Here is a 23,489-nt window from a genome sequence, read left to right on the forward strand (position 1 = left end):
AGATGTCCCCTCTGGAGGAGACACGCAGAACAGCTGGGTGGAATGGGGAGGAGTTAGATGATGATGGTTCATGCAGCTCCACCCCAGCTTCTTTATTACTTAAAAAAAAAAGCCAGAAATAAGGCCACCTTGGAAGCCATGTGCATTTGCCAGCATGCTCTCCCACTCCACCGTAGCCTGGCATGTGGTGGGTGCTCTGTATCTATTGGATGGACAAAAACAGCAGCACTTTCAGTGTAAGGTTTTTTGTTGGTGATGAGATCCTTACTTACACAATTGGTTTAGTGAATTCATTTCTTGCACTGTGAGTGTTTGAGAGCTCAGCAGACTGAAACAAAGAACGTTGAACATTAAGAGAAACAAAACATCTTCTGCTCTTACTTGGAAACCCACCTGGTGGGTGGGTAGGGTGCGGCACCTGCACTGACTATAGATTGCTTTGCTGGCTTGTCAGGGGATCTGGGTCATGGGACAGTAGAAAAAGTGCTGGAATTTTGGGAGAGGGCTGAAGAAGCCCTGAGGCCATGGGCTTGGAGGCAGACTCCCCAGATTTGCTTTTTGGGACAGAAAGATCTTCACTTTGCCATTTCATCCCCTGAACCTTCTGTCAACTCTCATGCAGTGATTCAGTTATGCCAATGGGGAGCTGTAATTTCTGTTTTGATGAGACAGTTCAGCTAAGAAACTGTGTTCAAATGCTAATGATACTTCCTGCACCCATTGTCTGCAGGAGGCTTGTCCCCTGGAGACAAGTGCACCCAGGGCTGCTCTTCCTTGCTTGGTTTTAGCTCGAATTAATTGTGATTGAACAGAAGTCACTTGACTTGAGCCCCCCTCTCTGGAGGCTGTTCCAAGTGACTCACTTGTAGATATGCAGTTATCATATAGGGAAGAAAAAATGACCCAAATGTATGAACAGCATTAAGAGTTCTGACAGTGAAGTAGTGCTTTTCTCTTTGTGGTGTTTGTGGGAAATGATCTGGCAAAATAGATGCTGCAGAAATAATGCATTTCTGTGTCTCCCTTCTCAAATGATAAATGTCCGTGGCGCTTCACAGGATTTCTTGCCAAGTGCTGATTCCACTAACTGAAGAAACGGAAGCATCGGATGCTCCCTTGTGACGAGGGGGAATGCTAAGTTTCTCGGGCTTGTCTGCCTTTTGTGTCAGGGATGCCAAGCGGGGAACCCGTGGTGAGGCTGCCAAGGCCACAGGCTGCCTTGCTGGGGCGTAACTACGGACTGCATCAAGCTGGGAGCCTGCAGAAGGGAGAGCCTCTGCCTTCTTAGGCTCCTTGCTGGAATCTGTTACCTTAAGAACCTCAGTTCTGGCAGTGCAGAAAATGAAAACAATAACTGATTGGAATCCTTGGCAGCAGGAATGACAAGAGAATGAATCAAGGAGGTACTGGGATTTGGAGTGGCACCGATCTGCGGTTCTTCAGTCCCCTCAGTGAGACCACAGGCACCTTGCAGGCTGATGTCCTTGTTCTTGGTCTGAAGGACGACATCAATGTCTTCCTTGGAGTGACCCAGTCTGCCTGCCAGAACCATGACTGCTTCTGACTGTTGGACTTTTTGGAGGCTTAATGGAGGATGCTCTTCTGGCCTATGTTGTGGCTGTCTCCCAAATCCTGGCCACTCCAGCCTCTGACCTTCTTGTCTCCATCCACGTTGGCCATGTTCCTTTTTATTTGAAACAGTGAAGTTTTTCAGAAGCAAGTGTCTGTTCTCTGATAACTCCCTACCCTTAAGCCCTCCAGCAACTTTAGTTGTTGCCTTTCCCCTAATCTCCATCCTCTACCCAAATCAGGGGGAGATCTAGTCCCTTAACCCTTAGCATATCACTCCTGTGTTCACATCACTGGCCTGCCTCAGCTGTCACCCAAGTGCCCTTCTTGGCCATTCTTGCTCCAGAGGAGTGGATCAGCAGGCGGTTCCTTGAGTCCTGGCAGTTGCATGTGTATGGACCTTCCCATGTAATGCCCCTTCTGCCAGGTCTGTCTATCACCTATTGCCTCTGCTATTGCACCTCCCACCTAAGAGGGCCCAGCAGGATGGAAGTCCCTCTCTGCTTTGGTCAGCCCCAGTATGGTCATGTTGTATTTTTGCTGGCTTACCCATCAGGATGTTATGACCATTAGATTTCAGGCTTCCTTAAACGTGGCTTACTGTCTTGATGTTCAGAAGCTTGCATGGCAGAGCAGAGGCACAGATTGCAGTGTTGAGAATAAGAAAAAAGGGGCATGCTCGAGACAGCATTCGGGGGCAGAGTGACCGGAATCTGTCATCTGGTACTACAGCCTCATCGTAGGTCTTCCTTTTGAGTGTTTACAGGGACTTCCTAATACTCTACTGGCTCCTTTGCCCATGTGAAGCATGACTGCTTTTACATGAAACCAGAGCCCTTCATAATACAGTCATGATGTGAAACCGAAGTCCTTTATAATACAGCAATGCTTGAAGCTTTAGGAGAGAAAAAGCCCTATTGGGTGGAGCCCTATTTGTTTGCTCTCCTTCTCCTGGCCTAAAGGTGCCTTGGAGAAGGAAAGCTGCTTTGTAGCTTACAGATAGCCTTGGAGAGAGTCCTGCTGAAAGCTCCAGGCTGCCTCCTGTGTGGGTCTGTCACTCTTCAGATGTTTTTATTATCCAGAGCTGTGTTTGCTCTTAGGGGGCCAGGCTTCAGACTCTCTCAAAGGCTGCGTCAAGGGGTAGAGTCAGTGTGTGGGACATCTAGGGTATCCTGGGGTGGCTTTGGTCCTCTTGGTGTGTAGCTCTGTGAACAGCTGCCACCCTTGTTAGCAGATACTGTCTATGGTTTTTGTTTGCTTGACTGTGGAATCTCAGCCACTGTTGGCCATAAAACCCATGGGACAGGTGTTTTGATGATAGGGACGTGGGCCCTCCGAAACAAGTGTGTGAAATAATGAAACCACTACGCTCCAACTCCTGCTCACCAAGTTCTAGAAGTCTGGTGAGTTTTTTTAAAGCCCTCTCATACTCCCAGGCCCCAACTGTTCCTTTGCCTCAGCTCCCCACCTGCAACGTGGGGGATCCAGTCTGCCTCTCAGGGTAGTTTAAGGATTAGACAGATTAATATGTTAAATACTCCCACAGACATGCTGGGCCTGTGATACACAAAGGGCTGGTTTTATTGACTTCTGTAGACTTTGCTAATGAAAACTGTGACTGAGCTGCAGAGATTCTCATGGGGACCAAGTTTTCCTAATCTGTTTATTAGTGCCCGAATTCTATTGCATATGCAACTACAACTTTCACATTTTTAGATTTCAGAAGTAGTGTGATTGTCTTAAAAATTAGGAATCCATGTAGTTTGAAGAACCAACAGAAATACTGATTATAATTACACAAATGCTGTGGGTGACACCTGGAGAGCCTATTAAAAGCTCATGGGAAGAATGGGGTGAAAAGATGTGTGTTTTAGCACTGGACAGTTCTAATATGTGTTTGTTTCTATAGTATGTATTTTCCCATCAGCTTTTGGGAGTTCCCTTGATTCCTTTCTTGCAGGATGTGTGTGTGTGCTGATTAGTGATTCATGTATATATTTGAAAAATTTGGGAAGGGAGGGGAGGAAAGAGAGAGAGAGACTTCTACTGGTTTACTCCTCAGATGCCTGCAACAGTGGGACTGAGTTGTGTCAAAGCTGTGACCTTTGAACCTAGTCACTCCCAAATTGGATGTTGATGTCCCAAGCAGTGTTCTTTTAACAGCTTAAATACTCTTGTCCACATTAGTGATTTCAAGCCACTATGCCATAACATTTGCATGTTGCTACATTCTTTGGCATGCTTTGGAATGGACCTGTGGCCATGTTGCATTCACTTGTGCTGTTGTAGCTCAGTCTTTCCCATTGCTGGTAGTCATGTTGTTTAGTTTCTTGCTGTAGGTGTCTTGAACAGTTGAGCTGCTAAGGACTTTTGATTAATGACCTTCATTGTGTTGTTTCTCTGTTCTTCAAAACCTTTTGACGACCAAGTGAAATGCTTTCTGGTAAAAGTAAGGTATTTTGTGGTGCAGATCTGATTCTACCAGACATTATTGCAGTTGGCAAAAGCAGAGAGATTTTGGTTCTGGGAGTGAGAAAGCAGCGCACCCTGGGCCCATTTGCCGAGAGGCCCTGCAGGCAGGTGCCCTGAGGAATTGAAGCGAGGATAGGGAGGAGCAGGAAACAGTTAAGATGGTCCAAGAGTTGGACCCCCTTCCTTGGCAGAGAGCCCCACGGTCAGTGGCTTAGCTGTCTTGCATGTACACGGCTGGCCCAGTGGCCCAGGGGACTGATGCCATTCCATAATTCCTGTGACTCCTTTTCACAGAGCAGATTCCGAAGAGAATATGTGGGAAGACAGTACTGAAAACTTGCTGGAAGATCTGAATTAAAAGAATTAATTCCCTCCTAGAGGTCAGTCGGGCAAGCAATACATTTAAGTAGCAGGTGTGGCCAGAAAGCTGGGGCCTGATATAAAAGCCAGAACATTCAGGGAGCGAATGGCGAATTGCTTTGTCTTAATCTAGATCTGCTTGAAATGCAGGATTACTGAAGACAGAGATTGACTTCACTGACTGTCCACATTACGTGGCCATGAGTTGTTTTCTTTCTTTCTTTTGAGATTTGTTTTATTTTTATTGGAAAGTCAGATATATAGTGAGGAAGAGAGACAAAGGGAGATCTTCCATCTGATGATTCACCCCCGCCCCGCCCAAGTGGCTGCAATGGCCAGAGCTGAGCAGATCCTAAACCAGGAGCCAGGAATCTCTTCCGGGTTTCCCACGTGGGTGCAGGGTCTCAAGGCTTTGGACTGTCCTCGACTGCTTTCCCAGACCACAGGCAGGAAGCTGGATGGGAAGCAGGGATGCTGGGATATGAATCAGTGCCCATGTGGGATCCTGGCACACGCAAGGTGAGGACTTCAGCCACTGGGCTACTACACCAGGTCTTGAGTTGTTTTCTTTTACTCCTCCAACATTGTATTTGTGGTGGTGAATCAACCTTGGGTATAATCTGGCCTCTGTTCTTGGCATTTGGAGCACATCTGGCAGACAGCACAGACCCTCTTCCTCCCACCCCGCAACATATCACCCACTCTTGACCCCAGATTTTTGGCTCCAAAGATATTGGCTTGCATTGCCCCTCAGGTAATTTCCAGCAGTTGTCACTGAAGATGTATTTAGGTGCCAGAGGACGTTATTAGCTTGAGCCAGGATTGGGCTGGTCTGGGTCCTACATTCTGACCAATCCATTCAACTTCCTATGGGCTGGGAAAGTTATATTTACTACTCCATGGGACAATGTGGCTACTTTCTCCCTTGCATCTTCCTTACATTGTAAAATTGGAATTGATCTGTAGCAGGCTTGTTCCAGAGTGTCTGCAGTGAACTAGTATGCAGACTGTGGGTTCTTACCTCCAGTGTTCTATAAGCTACCACGCCCCGAGAGATGAGACTGTGTTCCCTGGGGTTGGGGTGAGGATTGGGCTACCAGGGCAGCCTTGCTTGGGAGGACATATAGCTAGAAAAAAGAACAATGTGTTTCCAATTGAGATGCCAAGAGCATAGTCCTCCAGACAAACCTAGAGGATTCTGATGGGAGGTGTAGGGCCGTGAAACTGCAGCTCATGGTCTACTACCATGAACTTTGGGTATGCTGTGATGCTCAGAATATCTGATAAATAATGCGTCATATATCTGTCTTGATTCAAATCATGCTTGGGAAATGTCTTCTGAGAGCTTGCAGATCCTTGACTTCATGCTCACGTGAGAGTGTCAGTCTAAGGGTCCCTTCAACGTCCCCTTGCTCTGCTAGTGTCCAGTGGTGGGCCTTGGGTTCTCTGGCTTTCCCTACATCCTGGTACCTGTGAGAAGGGACCTTGCCGTGCATGGAGTGTGGGGCCAGGGCTCAGCTTTAGCCCTGGCTGTAGAGCTTTCCTCGTGGTTTTAGGACCCCAGAATTTCTCTCTGTATGTGTATTCCTTTCCTTGCAATCCTTCTTTCTGGCCTCAAATCATTATATTCTTTCAGAATGTCCACTGTGATTGTCTCAAAGGAGATCTGAGCTGGAAAGGAAGGAATTTGTGTGCAATGCGCACACACACACACACACACACACACACACACCCTCCCTGGGGCGAGGAAAAACAGAACTGATTTGCAATTCTGAAGGTAAAACCAGGGAAAAAAGGGTACATTTTTGTCACACACACTACCCTGCCACTCCTAAGTTATTTATGTTTTTTTTTTTTCTACTTCACAAATGATCCACCACCCCCACCAAAAAAAGACTCCTCTGGTCTTTAGAGCCAGGAGCTAAGGAATCCCTTGCTGGTCTTATGTAGGAACTGGGGGTGAAAGGCCACTTGTTCAGTTTTCCCAGAAGTGAGATTAATCAAGTGACTACTTGTGCTTTTTGTTCCCAGCCTTTGATAACTTTATAACATAGAACACATTCCCACTCCTAAAACTGTTGCGCGCCCCAATCGTTAACATATGCCTTGTTAGAGTTATAAGCCTGTTTGGACTATCCTAAAATTTGCCAAGTTCAACAAAAATCATGCTTCAATACTATAAGCTGCTAAATATAAAAATGAAAATAGACACGAGACAGCTGAATAATACCCTATAGCCATTTTAAGGTGTATAGCAGCCGGTTGTGTATAAGCTAAACTTGAAATGTCAATGAAGTAGTCACAGGATGAGGTTAAGAACTTGCATTTTTCTAACGTATTGATCACTCAATATCATTCCCATTAACTCCATAATGTTGTAAATTGTTGTTGATGTTGTGTTGTGGCTTTTCATTGGAGGGGATGATATTCTGCCAGTTCTACTGTCAGACCAGAGATGGTCTCCCAATGAAACTGTTGAACTTATCTGGACAATAAGATGACGGACTCTGTGCATGGTACATGCACACAATGAAGGAATCATGACTGAATATGAATTGTACTGCTACAACAGTGTGGAGGAATCCACCATGGAGGAGGGCATGGGGAGGGGTTAGGGGAATCCCAGAGCCTATGAAACTGTGTCACAAAATGAAAACGAAACAAACACATTCATGGTCGCAGGTACTTAGGACTCTACTTTGCAAAGTACTATTTGCAAGCATTTGTTTCCAGTAGGAATCTAATTAAGTCTTCAGATAAACTAACTTTTTATTTTGAGGATCCCCTTTATACTGTAATATATATCAAAGCTCAAAGTCCCCCATGCCCGTCCCAAGAGTGTCCCTGGGTTGTATATAGGTATGAGTTGTATATGTTGATATTTGCAACTTTAGAGATTAAAACCAATACGTTGAAAAGGTAACTAATTTAAAAGATAAAAACTCATTGCATACTGAAATTTTAAAATCACCAAAAAAAAAAACTGAGTGTTTCTTTTTTCCTTTAGGATCACTTTGCTATTTGACCCAACAGAGGACACAAAATTTCTCATTTTGTGTTCAATATGTTGTGATTTGTTCGACTCTATTATGGAGGTCTGGCTTCACAGAACTGTGCTCTTGGGATAAAGGAGAAATTGAGGAACCCTGAGTCTCTGGGACCCCACAGGAATTTTTGGAGAGCATGTTGAGAATTCTCTTACTTGAGAATTTTCATGTGGGTCAAATCAGTTCCATGTAGATTCACCGATTAAAAAGAATTTGATTGGCTGAAGGTTTTTCTCTTTTCTGGGTGCTGGTTAAACTTCCAAGAGCCAAGCCGTTTTGCACATTTTCTTTCTATGCTTGGTTCGACGGTTTTGAAATGTAATTCAATATCCCCCTTCCCACTCCCTGCAGTCCACCAGAAACATCTTACACTTTTATTTGTACTTCTTCCTTGTTGGTTGGTAGACTTGCCTGGAAATGACAGTGTTGCTTGGCCGTGTGTGCCTCTAACACTCTAACGCGGCCATTCTTTCTTACAGAAATACAAGGAGTATGAGAAAGATGTGGCCATAGAGGAGATCGACGGGCTGCAGCTGGTGAAGAAGCTTGCCAAGAACATGGAAGAGATGTTTCACAAGAAGTCAGAGGCCGTGCGGGTGAGTGCCCAGGGGACACCGAGGCGGCCTCGGTGGGGCTGGCGTGGATGGACCCGACTCACACGAGGCAGCTGGCCGTTTTGTAGATGCTTTTCATTCTCCAGTCTGGTTAATAAAAACAGGTTGACGACTGCCCTAGATGCTTCCTTAGAATCGAGTGCCTGCAGCAGAGGTGCCACTAATTGTTGATGGCTCTCGTGGCTCAACCTCTGATTGTGTGATGCACTCACAGATTGCCAAAAATCACACAAAGACACGTGGCAGATTAATTCTAAATGATTACAAAAACAAAAACGTCCACGTGGCTCATCAAAATGTGGACTGGAAAGAGTTCAGTGGGGTTGATCGTGTCTGGAGAAACTGCAAATTTATCCTTATCTTTACTGGAACATGACTGGGATGATAATCCTGAACCCATGATAGATCCCTGAAATTCTGTAAAATCAGCCGGATGGCTGCAATTGCCGTGTTTGATTTCCAAGATGGATGCCACTTTTATTCCTTCTCGTCTGTTTAACAGCATGTCTTACATTTAGGGCTTGTGAATGCCGTGGTACCCCTCCTTAATGCTGTATGAGCACAGGCTTATGGGACCTACTTGCCGTCTGAACAGAGCCTGGCCCATAAATCATGCTCAGTGAATGGAAGCTGTTGCCGAGGCTATGGTTTTGCATTCTATGAGATGAGATGTCTTGGTGGAAACTCTGAAGTACCTTGGATGATAAAATGCACCTCTGGCCACTACAAAAAAAAGGTGATGCCCTGGCAGCCAGTCCTGGAAGCTGCATGGCGCTGTTGGTGTGTGCGCATGCCTCGACGTTCCTGGACGTGTGCATGGCTGGATAGCTTCTTCAGAGTGTCACATTTCTGTTTACAAAATGAATACTGCTTCAGAGGAGCCTTTAGAATATATTGAAAACCAGCAAGCAGAGAGAAAAAAATTAATTAAAATAAGAAGCAAAAAAAAAAAAAACTGGTCACCTAAAAGTTCTTCTACCTGACAAGAAACCATGGCGTGTGTTCTCAGCTGTTTCTTCCCTTCAGATCTTCTTCTGGCTTTCTTATTGCAGTGCTCAGGGGCATTGTTCCGTTTTTAAGTTTGTCATCGCGTCACCTCTTCACTTTTTATGCATGGCTTCCCTTCAGTGTGCACATTTTTCTGGTGTCACTGTGTTTTGTGGTTTTCTTAAATGGCTCTATAACCTTGCAGTCTAAGAGGGTGGCATAATTGATTGAATTGTTCTTATATATTTGGATGTTTAGGTTGTTTCCAGGCTTTGATATGCATAATGTAGTAGAGTCTTCTTATTTATTAATAATAGATCAACCGCTGAGCACCTACTGCAGGGACTGCTTTAAGGTTTTTATATCTGAAGGGTCTTCAGAAAGTACCCCAAAAAAGCTGTGTGTGGATTTCAGGATTTTTTTTATAGCTTATCTATTTTTATTTGAAAAGCCAAAGGCGGGCTGGTCTGAAGCCAGGATCCTGGAGCTCCCTCAGGGTCTCCACCATGAGTGCAGAGGCCCAAGGACATGAGCCATTTCTTTTTGCTTCTCCAGGCCATCGGCAGGGAGCTGGATGGGAAGTGGAGCAGCTGGGATTCCAATCAACTAGAACCTGTATGGGATGCTGGCCCTGTAGGTGGAAGTTTAGCCTAGTATGTCATGGCACCTGCCCCTCAGAATTTCTTTTTTTTTCTTTTTTTGCCCCAAGTTCATACTAACTTTTAATTACATTTTCCACAAATGTTTTCAAGGACATTTGTACTTGCTTACCCTAGTGATAGCCTCCTGATGGAGGTTGCACTACCATGCCTGTTTTACTCATGGGAAGACTGAGAGGAGGAAGGGCAGCCCTTTCTCCCAGCTCCTACGGGAGTGAGGTGGACTTGTGGGTCCCATGTGTGCCTTCTTCACCATCTCCAGACCCTCAACATTCAGGGTGTACCTTGCTATTCCCTTGTGTGAACCCCAAATCTGAAAGAGGTTTTTGGGGCCCTGAATCAGTCTGTTAGGCTTATTAGGTATCGGCACCAGAATCAGCTCCTATTGTCTTTTAGGAGGTGAACAGACAGGCTTGGCAGGATGATCATTGTCCCAAATCACACAGGAAGGGCTCAGCAGAGCTTGCTTTTGCAGCCAGGTGGTCAGCATTGAAGGCCTTTGTGTCTGTGTCAAGAGCTTATCAGAGTCCATTTCAAGTAGTAAGCAATCAGTAAACATTTGCCATTACTGTTGGTTCAGGAGACTCCCTGTGTGTGTATGTTACTTAACTTTTTTTTTTTTAAGATTTATTATTTTTGTGGAAAGGCAGATACAGAGAGAGGAGAGACAGAAAGATCTTCTGTCTGCTGCTTCACTCCCCACTTGGTTGCAGTGGCTGGAGCTGAGCCATTCTGATGCCATGAGCTAGGAGCTTCTTCTGGGTCTTCCCTGTGAGTGCAGAGTCTTAAGGTTTTAGGCCATCCTCTACTGCTTTTCCAGGCCACAAGCAAAGAGTTGGATGGAAAGTAGAGCAGTGCCCATGTGGAATCTCAGTGGATATAAGGCAAGGACTCTAGCCAGTAGGTTGCCACATTGGGCCTGTTAATTTTTAAAATCATATTTGTTGAGTGACAAAGAGGCAAAGAGCTCTTATTCACAGATTGTCTCCCCAGATGCCTTCAGCAGCTCCGATTGGACGAGTCTGAAGCCGAGAGCTGCCATGTAGATCTTTGATATAGTTAGCCAGGACCCAACTACCTGAGTTTTCCTTCACTGCGTTCAGGGTCTACATTGGCAGGAAGCTGGAGGCAGAGCCAGAGCTGGGAGTTGAACTTGGGAACTTCTGTTACGCAGGTGCCTTCAGCATGAGGTTAACTCCCATTCTCTACCCCAGTCTTTGGAGAAGCTTTGTGCAGCATGCCACAATTTTGTCTGGAGACTGAGGTATGCCTTGCTCCTTCCGGGCAGGAAAGGTGCTGCTTGCCTGTGGGATGTGTGAGTGCTTGAAGAGCAGAGACTGTTCCTGGGGTTGAAAGTGGAGTCCTTGTTTACAGCATCCCTGGTAGACTGGGACATGTGCACATCTCTTTCCCATGCCACCTACTAGTCAGGGAGCATTTTAGATTTGGCTTCTTGGCTTTATTGCTGGTATGTCTTGGGGCCTGGGACCCAAGCAGGTTGAGTTAGCTCAGTGGTCATGGTGCCTGCCTTGTACCTTCCTGGCACCCAGTGCTCTTCTGCGTGAATGTTCCATTGGTGGAGACTCGAAAACATGCATATGAAAAACCTGGCTTACAAATAACAGTGGTGATTCAAATTTCCATTGATGTGCTTAAACTATTTATGAGACTGTCCATAGCAGTTTAGGAGACTGCAGTAACAATACTGTTCTCCTGTGAGGATGAGTTTGCTTGGTGCCAGGAAGGGAGAAAAAAAAAAACCATGGGGTAGCACAGTGGCCTAGCTGTTTTCTGGCTGTTAAACAATGTCAATCTTTTTCTGACTCTTCTGGCTTGATTTCATCATTTTCTCTCATCACTCTTCTCGGGGATTAGTTGAATCAGAGTGATTTTATCATAGTCCTCTCCTATTTGAATTACTCTCCACTGTGCAATTATCTTATCACAGAGAGTCCTATTTTTGTCTGAAGTAAATGTGAACCCTAAAGTGGCCTGCCCATTACATAACCTCTGTCATCCTGTTGGTAATGGGCTATATGTAACTTTTTTTGTGGCGGAGGGAGGAGAAGGGGTGATTAGGAAATTATAAATAACCTTTGCTGTAATAATTGCTGTGAACATAATGGTGCCATCATTACAGTGCCATTTCTTCACTAATATTTTTTGGCACCTTTTGATGCCCTCGGTGGCTTCAGTAATTCTTTCAACCCTGCTCAGGGGCAAGCTCTCTAAGTACCCTGATGGGTAGTATTGCTGCTTGCTTCTCTGTACAGACAGCCCATGGTACCATCTCCCATCTTCTTTGTTCAGAAATGTGCATGCTGTCAAATCCTCCAGTCTCGTTCCAGAGCCGTCGATAAATGTGTTACGTGTTTATGAGTGGACAAAAATGCTAGCAATCTATTCAAAGTTCGTTAAAATTTCAAGGAACATATTTTCCAGGTTGGTGTTTTAAAGAATGAAATCCATCTGTCCTCTTCCCACTGTAGCCTCCCCTGGGGCCACCCCTAAGTGGCACCTGGAGCTGTTTGTCAGTGTCACAAGCCCGGACTCATCTGGGATATGGATGGAAAGCAAATCTGACCAAGTTTCGTTCGATCTGTAGTTGCCCAGCATTGAAAATACACTGATCTGAGGGAGTGCGGAAGCAAAGAAGCTGCTTTCTGTGGTCTGGGTGCTGAGGACAGACTGCCTCCAGCCTGTCCTTTGCCTTTCAGATCTGAGTGCCACCAGGGCAGCACAGCCTGCCCGTCAGCGGAAACAGGACTTGCAGCTCTTAGGGATTGAGAGCAGGCACAGTCCAGTACATCGCCGGAGGAGTGTTGTGACTCACCCGTGCAGGTCTCTGCTGATGGGCTAGACCGATGGAATAGATTGTACCCAGCTGGGAGTAAGTCACGATTGCGTGATTGTGGTATGGTCCCGCCTTGGCCTACCTGAACAAGGTAGATGGAGCAGAAAAAGACAAGGACTGGAGAACTGGTCACTTGAGAAGAATCTTCCCCAGAGTGGTTTCCTAACGGTACTTTGTTTGTGGTGGCATCTGCCTTGGCATTGTGTGGCACTGCCTTGGTGGCCCAGATGTGGGCATTCAGAATTTCTCCGAGCTCTTTCTCCTGTCAGCTGCAAACACTGACCAGTGGGACTTCCAATGTCAGAGAGAGAGAGAGAGAGAGAGAGAGAGAGAGGAAGAGGAGACTAGGGGAGCAAGGCAGGCTAGCATTCTTTTGGTAGCCTGTCAAGCAAAGCAGGTAAATATTTTGTTTGCTCTTTAGAATCATTTTCCCCAAAACTGAATTATGAAAGACTGACCTTCAGCAGGAACTGGGTTCAGCAGGGACTGGGAAGACAGAAAGAGGAAGTAGCAGTTGAACTCACCGGGTGAGCCCTCTGAGTCTTCTCGCCATGGAGAAGATACTTAATAAATTTCAAAAACACTCTGGAGCTCTTCCCTGTAAATAAACTTAATCCTGTCTCACTTATTTTCTGATTTACAATGATAAAATGATAAATCGGGCACTTGAAAATAGAGCGTTCTTGCTTAAACATGAGTGCTCCTACTTCTTGGGGAACGCTAAAAAGAAGCGAGATTTTATATTAAGTTTCTTCCCCCTTCCTGTAGCTACCTGCTGTTCATTGTGGAACTGATTCCCATTATAGCTGCGCTGTGGAAAGTAATTGCTGTTGTACAGTAATTCAATTTCAGTGCATTCACGCATCAGTTCACCAGTAAGGGTTTATCTGGAGAAACCTGGGACCTGAAAGCTTTTTATCGAGAAATTCCACACGCAGCAAGACGGTTTTCCTAGGTAACGAATATCGGTATTTGCATTTAATAAACATTTACCTTCTCAGAAAAATGGATTTTTCTTCTCCCCCGTCGCAGAAGAGATTTACGCCAGTCTTCCCAAAGGCTGGAGGGGACGATGAAAGAGGCTCTCTCCCTGTTTTCTAACTGTTCCCACGTATGTGTAGCTATAAAGCACATCTATGGCTTTATGTAAATGTTTGCCCCGAGGTGTGAAGAGTAGTGTGCACCCAAGGAAGGCCTGTTCTCCACCCGAACCATGTGCCGCAGCAGGGATTAGCGCCTGTAGGGACCAGACAGGCATTCTGCCTTAAACACTCGTCCGTATCAGCAGGCATGGGGAAAACTGTTGAGGAGGTGTGATTTCAAAAGATTATCCATTAGGTTGGAAATGAAATCGATGGTTTTGTTTATAAATTTGTAAATTAAGGAAGCGTTCTCGAAGCGGAAGTGATTTGCTCTTTATAAGTACACAATGTGCTATGGAAAGTTTTTAGGGTCAGAATATAGCTATTACTGTGCAGTTACCTTTGGTTTTCAGGCAGTAGGGGAGTATATGTGCATAGAGATTTTTTTTTCTGCTTTATTTCTGTTTATGATAACATCTAAATGCTTTAATGCATCTTCCTTAAGAGAGGAATAAACTTGTTTCAGAAAAAAGACTTGGTTTCTGGGGTAAGTGTTTGGGTTTGCTGTTAAGCCGATGGTTGAAGTCTGCATCCCATGTAAGAGTTCCAGGGCTTGCACCTGGTTTCAGCTTCTTGCATGCACCCTGAGAGGCAGCAGGGAATGGCTTAAATAGTTGGCTCCCTCCGGCTGGGCGGGAGACCAGGATTGATTGGATGCTGGCTTTAGCATGGTGCATTCCGGGCTATTGTGGGCACATGTTGGGTGAAATAGCTCTATTTGGCTGTCAGATAAACAAGCAAAAAATTTGAAAATAGAGCTTTAGAGCTTCTTGTTGTGAATGCCAGGTGAAGACAGGGCAACTTAATTTTTACACAAATGATTCTGGTGGCTTTTTTTTTTTTCAAACTGGTTTGCAAAATCCAGGAATTGTTGGCTGTTCACATTCTTGGATTCTAAATCTAAGGAAACTGGAGCTTCTTCCTGGTCTCCCACGTGGATACAAAGCCCAAGGCTTTGCGCCATCCTCTACTGTTTTCCCAGTCCACAAGCAGGGAGCTGGATGGGAAGCAAGGCTGTCAGGATTAGAACCCGTGTCCATATGAGGTCTTGGGCATGCAAGGTGAGGACTTTAGCCACTAGGTTACTGCACTGGGGCCCTGAGAGGTAAATAATTTCTACAAAGAACTCCGAAAAATCTCTTTCTTCCTTCTGTTGCCAGCATTTCTTTCTTTCCTTCCTCTCTCTGCCCTTTTCTCTTTGTTTTCCTTCCTCAGCTTAACACAGGAGGTTATTCATTAAACAACATTAACAGTTGTATTTCTACAAATGGGAAAGCTGTGTGGTTGGCGGTTGCATTTGGAGAGTCGGTGGAGGTGGAAAGCAGCCTTCAGAGGGTGGTCCACGGCCTTCCCTGGTCTTCCTCCCCGTACAAACCCATGATGCCTGCCAGAGCTGAGCTGGGGCCATGGGTTTGCCAGACATAGATAGCTCAGCATACACTCACCAAGTGGCGCAAACTGGTGATGCAATGAGCAGGTGTAGGAGGGTGAATTTGTGGGTGATGCTCCCTGGGACATCCCAGGGGAGAATTCTGGAGCTGTGCTGAGAATGCGTATGGCTTTTTTTTTTTAGCCTCGGTGCTTCCTCATCTTGGGAATGGTTGGTCAGGACACCTGTCTCGGACCCATCCTGCTCTCGGTGACTGCTGCAGCATCCTGCCTTTTTTTTTTTTTTTTTAAGATTTATTTGTTTTTATTGGAAAGGTAGATTTGTGGAGAAGAGCGCTAGTGAAAGATTTTCATTTGCTGGTTCACTCTCCAGGTGGCCCCAATGGCTGAAGCTAGCTGACCTAAAGCAAGGAGCCAGGAGCTTCTTCCAGGTCTCCCATATGGATGCAGGGTCCCAAGGCTCTGAGCCAACCCTCACTGCTTTCCCAGGCCACGAGCAGGGAGGTGGAAGGGAAGCAGAGCAGCTGGGACATGAACCAGCACTCATATGGGATCCCAGTACTTGCAAAAGCAAAGGGTTAACCAGTTGAGCCATGGCACTGGGCCCATGCCTACCTTGTATAAAATGGTGCTGAGGCCTTTGGCACTGTGTTGGAGCTGGTAATGCTGCCACCTGTGATTCTCTGATCCTGCATGAATGCTGCTCTACTTTCCAGCCAGCTCCCTGTTTATGCACCTGGAAAAGCAGCAGAGGTTGGCCACAGTGTTTGGGCCCCTGCACCTATGTGGGAGACCTGGAAGAAGGTACTGACTCCTGGCTGCTGGTGGGCTTAGCTCTTTTGGGACATGAACTAGGGTAGAAGAGTGCGCTCTCTCTTTTTCTTTCTCGTCTTTTCCACTCTTCCTTTCAAATAAATTAGTACATCTTTTTTTTTTAAGTGTTGAAAGTTATACTTTCTCTGTCTACCTCAGTGCGTGTTATGGGAGTTCTCCCTGGGATCCCAGTGCCACGAGAACAGGGACCATGATGGCTGTTTTCCCGTAGGCCTCCCCGGGGCCCAGGCCAGGCACTCAGTGAGGCATTGGATGGTTGAACTCGCCACACTGAGCATGTCCTTGTCATAGGGATAAGCATGTTTTGCTCATCTCAGGACACAGGGCTGAGTCAGATTCCAAGTATTTTATGTGTGTTTGTGTCGATCGTGTTCTTACCCAGTGTTGCATGTCTCCTCTATTCCATAAGCTGAATTTGGGTTTGATTTCTGTTTTGCAATGAGAAGGAAAAAGAAAACACACACACACACACACACACACACACACACACACACACACCTATCTACAGCACATGTGCATTCCTTTTACATCCTAAGCAAAATGTCACTTAAAATCCTAGTACCTGTATTTGTGACCCATTTTTATTGTCCATTTATAACATCCAGTGCTGAAAGATCCTGTGTGGCTTTGGTTAAGACTGTGTGGACCGTGCAGCTCAGAGTCCCTTGCGAAGTGCCAGGTAGATCGCTGCCATTCTCCTAAGCGGTAACGTTGCCCCCTCATGAATCCCACCCAGAGACGACAGTTGGAACTGCAGTCTGCCTTGCCCACTGTGACAGAGGAACCAGGGGTCTGCCCGCAGGACCCTGCGTCGGGCTTCAAATGCGTGGGCAGTGGGCGAGCCCGACGCTGCAGCTGCATCGCACCAAGGGCAGCTCTTTGTTAGGATTTTCCCATCCTCTTTGGCGGCCTTGCAACACGCGAGGCCGCGTGGAGAAGAATGGCACTTAATTTATAGCAGAGTGAGGTGAACGAAACCTTAACAGGTTTGTGGGTGGGAGGAAGTGATGTGTCACCATCCATTGATCCAAATGACAGAATAGATGCATAATAATAATAACAATGATAAATGAGCACTGGCTATAATTGTACAGATTAGCGGAGACAAATTAAAGGTTTACAGAAACACTTGAATGCATATTTAATATGTTTAACTGGGAATGTGTTGGTGGCATCCGTTGGGTTTTTATTATTATTATTATTATTTGCTCTTTACTCAGTATCCCATATGAGGATGAGGAGCAGCTGGTCCTGCAGAAACAGTGAGATTATTTATGTTTTCTCAATTAGGTTAGAAGGGGGAAATGAAAAGGTAGTTAAGAATTCATTGGTGTTTCATTTACACTGCATTCAGCGGAAAAATGACAGCCCTTGCGGGTAATCAGTGTCTTTGTCAGAAATCAGCTGGGATGTTGTTGATTACACGTCCCAGGCTTCCTGGCTGCTCCAACAGACAACACGTCATGCTGTGGGCTACCGGAGCCTCAAATGTGGCTTTTTTCCACCCCTTCCCTCATGCTTTATAATTAATTCTTATGTGTTGTCCGGGGAGAGTATTCAGATCCTTGAGAATCCACTTGGAGAGCTGTCCCATGCTGTCCCAGGGGCTTGGGAGCCAGCAGGTGGGTTTGTGGAGTGGTGCCTTGCCTGCACCATGTGAAATCAGGGTGGGTATCGCCAAGCAGCTGCCTGGTCTGGGCCACCTTTTGGAATTGCTTGCAGACAACCCCTCATCAGCTACCAAGGAGGCCTCACTGGGCTAACAGCTGGTGTCCCTGTGAAAACTGGGGGCCAGGTACAGATCCTGGGCTCAGTACTTCTGCCTAGAATGGAATGGTCAGGTACCAGCTACAGACAAGCCGTGGAAGTGCTCAACCCTGGGCAGCACAGGCTCTGGGCAGTTCTTCGCCCAGCTGCCTGGTGGCCTCTGTTAGGAATGTCTGAAGAGGACTTTTGCAAAGAGCTCCCCCAGCCCTTTACCTTGCCATGCTGGGAATTGGTCTTTGCAATCCTGCACTTGTATTCCATCTGGGGAGATTCCAGTTGGCCTCTGAGGCCACATGTGGTTGAGATTTTATTCTGGTAAAGAATGTTTAGCCTTCGCTCAGCACAATGAACAGAGTGGGAATGGAGACCATTCTCCCATAGCCTTGTATGTTCACACATGTGTGCATTTATGCACCTGCCTGTCATGGTGGGACAGCACTTCGTACTCAAACGAGTTTCTCCTTAGAAAGGGTGGGAGAATAACCGACTGTACCAAAACTACAATTCTTGGTCACAGATTTTCTTTAAAAAAGATTTATTCATTTTTATTGGAAAGTCCGATATACAGAGAGAAGGAGAGACAGCAAGGAATTTCTTCCATCTGCTGTTTCACTCCCAAGTGGCTGCAATGCCCAGAGACGAGCTGTTCCCGAAGCCAGGAGCTTCTTCCAGGTCTCCCACATGAGTGCAGAGTCCCAAGGCTTTGGGCCATCCTCGGCTGCTTTCCCAAGCCACAAGCAGGGAGCTGGATGGGAAGCAGAGTTGCCAGAATTAGAACTGGCACCATATGAGATCCTGGACATGCAAGGCGAGGACTTTAGCTGCCAGGCTACCAAGCTGAGCCCAGTCACAGATATTTTTACTTGGTTGAATTTTCCTTGTTTGGAGTTTAAGGGGAAAGAAATGGAACCACCTACAATATTAAGAAACTATACAAAATATGTAAATTTAAAGTTTGCACAGTGGACAGTCTGCTGTGTTCTTTCAGATTCCCCGCAGTCATTCCTGTTGTTACTCTGAGCACAGAGTCCTGATTTTACAACTCCTGCACTGGTGCCCTCCTGTAGGGCCTGTAGCTGAGCTTCTGAGTGTGGGAAGTTTAAAAGCCCTGAGGTAGGGTTCTTGCAGCAGCAGTGAGAGTTACCTGAAGGCATTATCATGGCTGTCATCTTCATTGTAAACAGCAGCATCATCGTAATCAGCGCCATCCTCCTCTTCCTCTTCTTTATCCCATCATCCATTGGCCAAGCTTTATGTATAGTACCTCATTTAAAGTTATAGTGTAAAGATTTATTTATTTGAAAGGCAGAATTATAGAAAGGGAGAGGCCACTGTGGTCAGGGCTGGGCCAGGCTGGAGCTACTTCTGGGTCTCCCACTTGGATGCAGGACCCCAAGCACTTGGGACATTCCCTGATGCTTTCCCAGGTACATTAGCAGGGACCTGGATCAGAAGTGATACAGCCAGGACTTGAACTCGTAAACCATATGGGATGCTGGCGCTGCAGACAGTGTGTTAGCCTGCCATACCACAGTGTCAGCCTCATGTGGAAAGACTGTGCATGGGACTTGGGAAAGCATAAGTTTTTGAATCACCAGATGAGACCATTTCTGATCTTCTTCACCTGTAGCATTTTAGCTTTGGTTTTCGGTTCTTACCCATGAATGGCCCTATTTGTTCAGGTAAATGTATTTCCCTCATCTCCAAGAAGATCAAATCCATGGAAATAATTCTCCATTTGGTCTCACTGTTGGTATCAAGAAGCAAAAATCAGAGAGGTGCTCTTTGTCCCTCATCCCTCCACCAGTTCCCAGCACGTACTCAACAATCTACTGGAATGATAAATGGGGCTGTATCTCTCATGTGGAGAATGGGATGAAAAATGCTGAAAGTGGTTGCATTTGAATATGTGGCACTTATCTCTCTGTGCAGACCCTGGTTAGAAAAAAAAAAAACAATCCATCAAACTTCGTTCTAGCAAAAAGAACATTAAGCCTTCATCTACAACAGCATAAAGAGCTCACCGTGGCAGCCACAGGACAATAAAGGAGTTATGTCAGCAGAATTAACAGGAAGAAATTAGCCCCCATGTATCCTTCCTTTTTATCACAGCATGGTACATTTACATATTTTGAAATTTCACATTTGCATAGTCAATGATTTTAAATTAGATCCTCACAGCTCCTCTCTGATGTTTGTCATGTGTGTAACTTGTCTTAATAACGTAGTTGTTAGCATTTAGGAAGCAGTTATCAAATCATTGCCCCAACCCCGGCGACACAGCCTTGCTGCCCCTCAGAGGGCTTTTGGAAGTTTGCCAGAGATGTCATTCACATCCCCATGGCACACAGGGACCCAGAGTTACCCAGTGGCTTTGAAGCAGGCCGGGCTGCATGCAGCCAGTTCAGGCTGAGTTATCTGGCGACCACCACCACTGGGACTTGGATGGGCGTGTGAGGCTTTGAAATACTGCCTTTCGTGAAGGAGCTGGTAGGCACATTTCTTGAGAATTCCTGTCATTTTGAGGAAGATGAAACAAAAGCTTGGGAGGAAAGGTGTAATTGATTTGTGATTTGTCTTTTTTTTTTTTTCCTCATGTTTCTAAGGTCAGTGCATGAGTGGGCAGGTGCTCACTGCACCTTTCCTGTCTGGGCTTGACCATCTCCCTTGCTCTGTGATCTGTGGTGTGTGCATGGTGCCAGCCTTGGTCTCAGTGGTGGCTGCTGTTAACCAGGTTCATCTGCCCCCAGGTAGAGCAGCCAGCTCCTCCCCACATGGAGTGTTGAAGGCCACTAGGGGAGACAAGGGACGAGCGCTGAGTTAGGAGTTCGAGGAATGGGAGAAGTGCTTATGGTTGTGGGGTCATAAATCTTCCTTGCTTTGTGAGGGTGGGTTGGTATTCCACGTTGGGGTCTTCGGACCATGTGGAAGATGGAACAGTTGCTAGTAGCACTCAAAAGATGCTATGTTGTCAGGGGCTGGATCAGAGGACCTGTGTCTCCTGAGAGTTCCAGGAGACTTGGGTCACTGGTGGACTCGGGCTGCCTCAGGACCTTCTGCTGACAGGGTCCACTGATGGATGATTTCCAGACAGACAGGTCCTGAGGGCCAGAAGCAGCTGTCTGAGGGCTCTCTTGTCCCTCTGGCTACCCCTGCTTGAGTAGGGGGAGGAAAAGCTGTGTATGAAAGCCTGTAGCTAAGGAAACAAGACTGAATGCTTGGGGCCGTGGCCCAGGGGCTCAGCTGAGCTTAGGATGGTGTGCAATGAGGATGATCATCAAGTCAGCACTGAATGGCTTGCAGTCCACGGATTACATCCGTGGAGTAGCCCAGGGAGCACACCGCTTTAGTTGCCTGGCAGGAAGAGGGGTATGTATTTTCCTAGGTATTGGAACAAACATAGCTTCCCTTCCAATTTACACCAGTTATGCAAGCTGGTTTAAAGATATGCAGCAAGCAAAGGGGAGGGGAGGAAACCAGTTTGAGCATGGCTTTGCAGGTCACCTGGGGACTCTTCAGCACTCCATTGATAGGGAAAGTCCTTGGACGCATGTGCTGCATGTAATCATGAGGAGTGGTGAACTAGGATCCATAACAACAACCTGTGTGAATCCTAGGAGACAATCTGTAGGAGATAGATTAAGATTTATAGCATAATAGCAACTATGTAAATTAAAAGTTCATAAAAACAACCGTGCATTTTGCCTGACCACACTCACGGTTAAGGGTGTCCACCAAATCGATTAATTAGAGTGCATGTTCATGGAGGAGGCAAGGAAGAGTGAGGATCAAGGCCGAAGGGGAAAATAGAGATCAAAAAGAAGGCCTTGTTTGCAACTGGGATAAGATGCCAGCCTTCCTCGTATACACAGACACCCAGATATACAGAGAAACCAGAAAGGCAGAGCAAGTTGGGCACTGAGAAGGTAGCCCCAGCACTGACACCACGGAGGAAAGCTTGGCAGGCCCATACATCAGAGCTCCCAGCCATTGCGTCCTTTGCTGCACCTTTTCTTTTAAGGGTTCCTGTAACACCCTGATTGCCACCTTTGTTTCTTAGTTTTCTTCATGTTAGTTGAAAGCTTAGTGATTCCACAACAGCTGAAGATTCTGCTGGGCAAACTCGGTGGGCCCTTTCCAGGTAAGGGTAAGTAAGATTATTAGAGAAGAATCTTCTGCCTCTCCTGACACTTGATTTTGTGCCTCTAAAATTCCATGTAAGGGGCAACATTGTGGCCCTTCTGGGTAAGGCTACAGAATGCAATGCCAGCATCTCATGGGGTGCCTGCTGCTCTATTTCCTATTCAGCTGCCTGGTAATGCCCCGGGAGGCCTGGAAGAAGCTCCTGGCTCCTGATCCTGGTCCAGCCCTGACTTTTGCAGCATCTGGAAAGTAAGACATCAGATGCGAGATCTCTCTATATTTTCCTCCATATGCAACTTTGAGTTTCAAATATCAATATATTAAATGTCCCGTGTCATGTCTCTTCCTTTGTGTTATCCTCGAGTGTTACAACATACCAACTCCACTCCCTTTAATGAGCCAAACAGCCTCATTCTTAATAGCTTTCTTAATGCTTCCTCTTATAATGAATGATTATATAACATTGGACTTCCACATGCATGTCTTCAAGGTGATTTACTGGGAAGATATTTTCTCCATGGTGGAGAACTAAGTGACTCTTGGGCTACATTATGGTTCCTTCCTCTGTTCACAAAGAAAGATCAAGCCCTGGATTCCTTCTTGTGTATCCAGTCATGGTTGGCTGCTCACACACAGAAACTGTGGGTGCCTTTAGCGAGTGGCTGCTCTGGCCTGCTGCTGTAAGCAGGGCTATGTGTGTGCTGCCTGGGACAGATAGCACCTGTAAATTGCAATCACAGTGGAGCACGATGGGAGAAGTAAACAGTTCTGAAACTGTGCTATGAATTGTCATCCAGTGATGATTCTGTTTTATTATGGAGGTTAAATTACAGCAATCACCGGTGCACAGAGGCGCTGCAGCCAGAAAACATTTGGGAACAATGTTTTTCTCCTATGGCATGGGTGAGGGGCATGCAGGCATAAAACACCATTACTTGTGGACTGTGAGCCAGAAAGGAAAAGGTGAGAGGCAGGCAGAGACATTTTCTTTTATGAACCAGGCAGGTTCTGAACATGTTGCTGTTGCCACAGAAAAGATAATGCATTTGGCTTTAGACGACCTCCAGAGAGAGAGAGAGAGAAACAGGTTCCCCAGGATGCAATCTCAGTAACGGCTGCTGGATTCTTTGTCAAAGAAGGTGGGATTTTTGGGTCCCCTGGGTTCAGGTTCAAGTCTGGGCTTTGCATCTTGACAGTTGTGTGATTAACAGAAGGTTATTTCTCTCTCAGAGCCCCAGGAATGCCTGCTGTGCAATGGGGGTGATGACAGCCCCCTACTCACAGGGGTCCACGGAGTAAGGGAATTATGAGCTGCGTCCTAGTTCTTGACCTGCACTGGGTGCTCATTGTTGTCCTGTTCAGCAGGACAGGACAGCTGTGAGCATCTTCACCCCCAGTATCCCAGCATCCCTGTAGCCATGCTGTTTGCATTAGTTTTGCGCATTTTTTAGAATTTGTACATAGCAGCAACTGGTTTTAGCTCAGGAAATTCGATTTGGTCTTGAAGAGAGGATCTTGCTCTTCATGATGCTATTGCATTTACAGTGGACTCAAGGTCAGTGCGCTATCCCAGTTCCTCCTGCCTTCTCCCAGACCCTTACCTGCTGAGTTCACACCTGGCCCTTGCTCTGGTTCTGGAATGTGCAAGCCTG

At 46.2% G+C, this 23,489-nt stretch overlaps 1 protein-coding gene across 1 annotated transcript in view; it reads left to right on the top strand.

Moving 5' to 3' along the window:
- The window catches only part of CACNA2D3 (calcium voltage-gated channel auxiliary subunit alpha2delta 3), a 696,258-nt gene that overhangs the window by 149,238 nt on the left and 523,531 nt on the right, over window positions 1-23,489 (top strand). Inside the window, exon 3 of the mRNA XM_040994648.1 lies at window positions 7,928-8,044. Coding sequence (XP_040850582.1) covers window positions 7,928-8,044 — 117 coding nt within the window. The remainder of the gene's footprint in view (window positions 1-7,927; window positions 8,045-23,489) is intronic.

The sequence above is a fragment of the Ochotona curzoniae genome, unplaced genomic scaffold, assembly GCF_017591425.1.
Source record: "Ochotona curzoniae isolate NIBS_2020 unplaced genomic scaffold, NIBS_Ocur_1.0 contig_908, whole genome shotgun sequence".
Lineage (NCBI taxonomy): Eukaryota > Metazoa > Chordata > Mammalia > Lagomorpha > Ochotonidae > Ochotona > Ochotona curzoniae.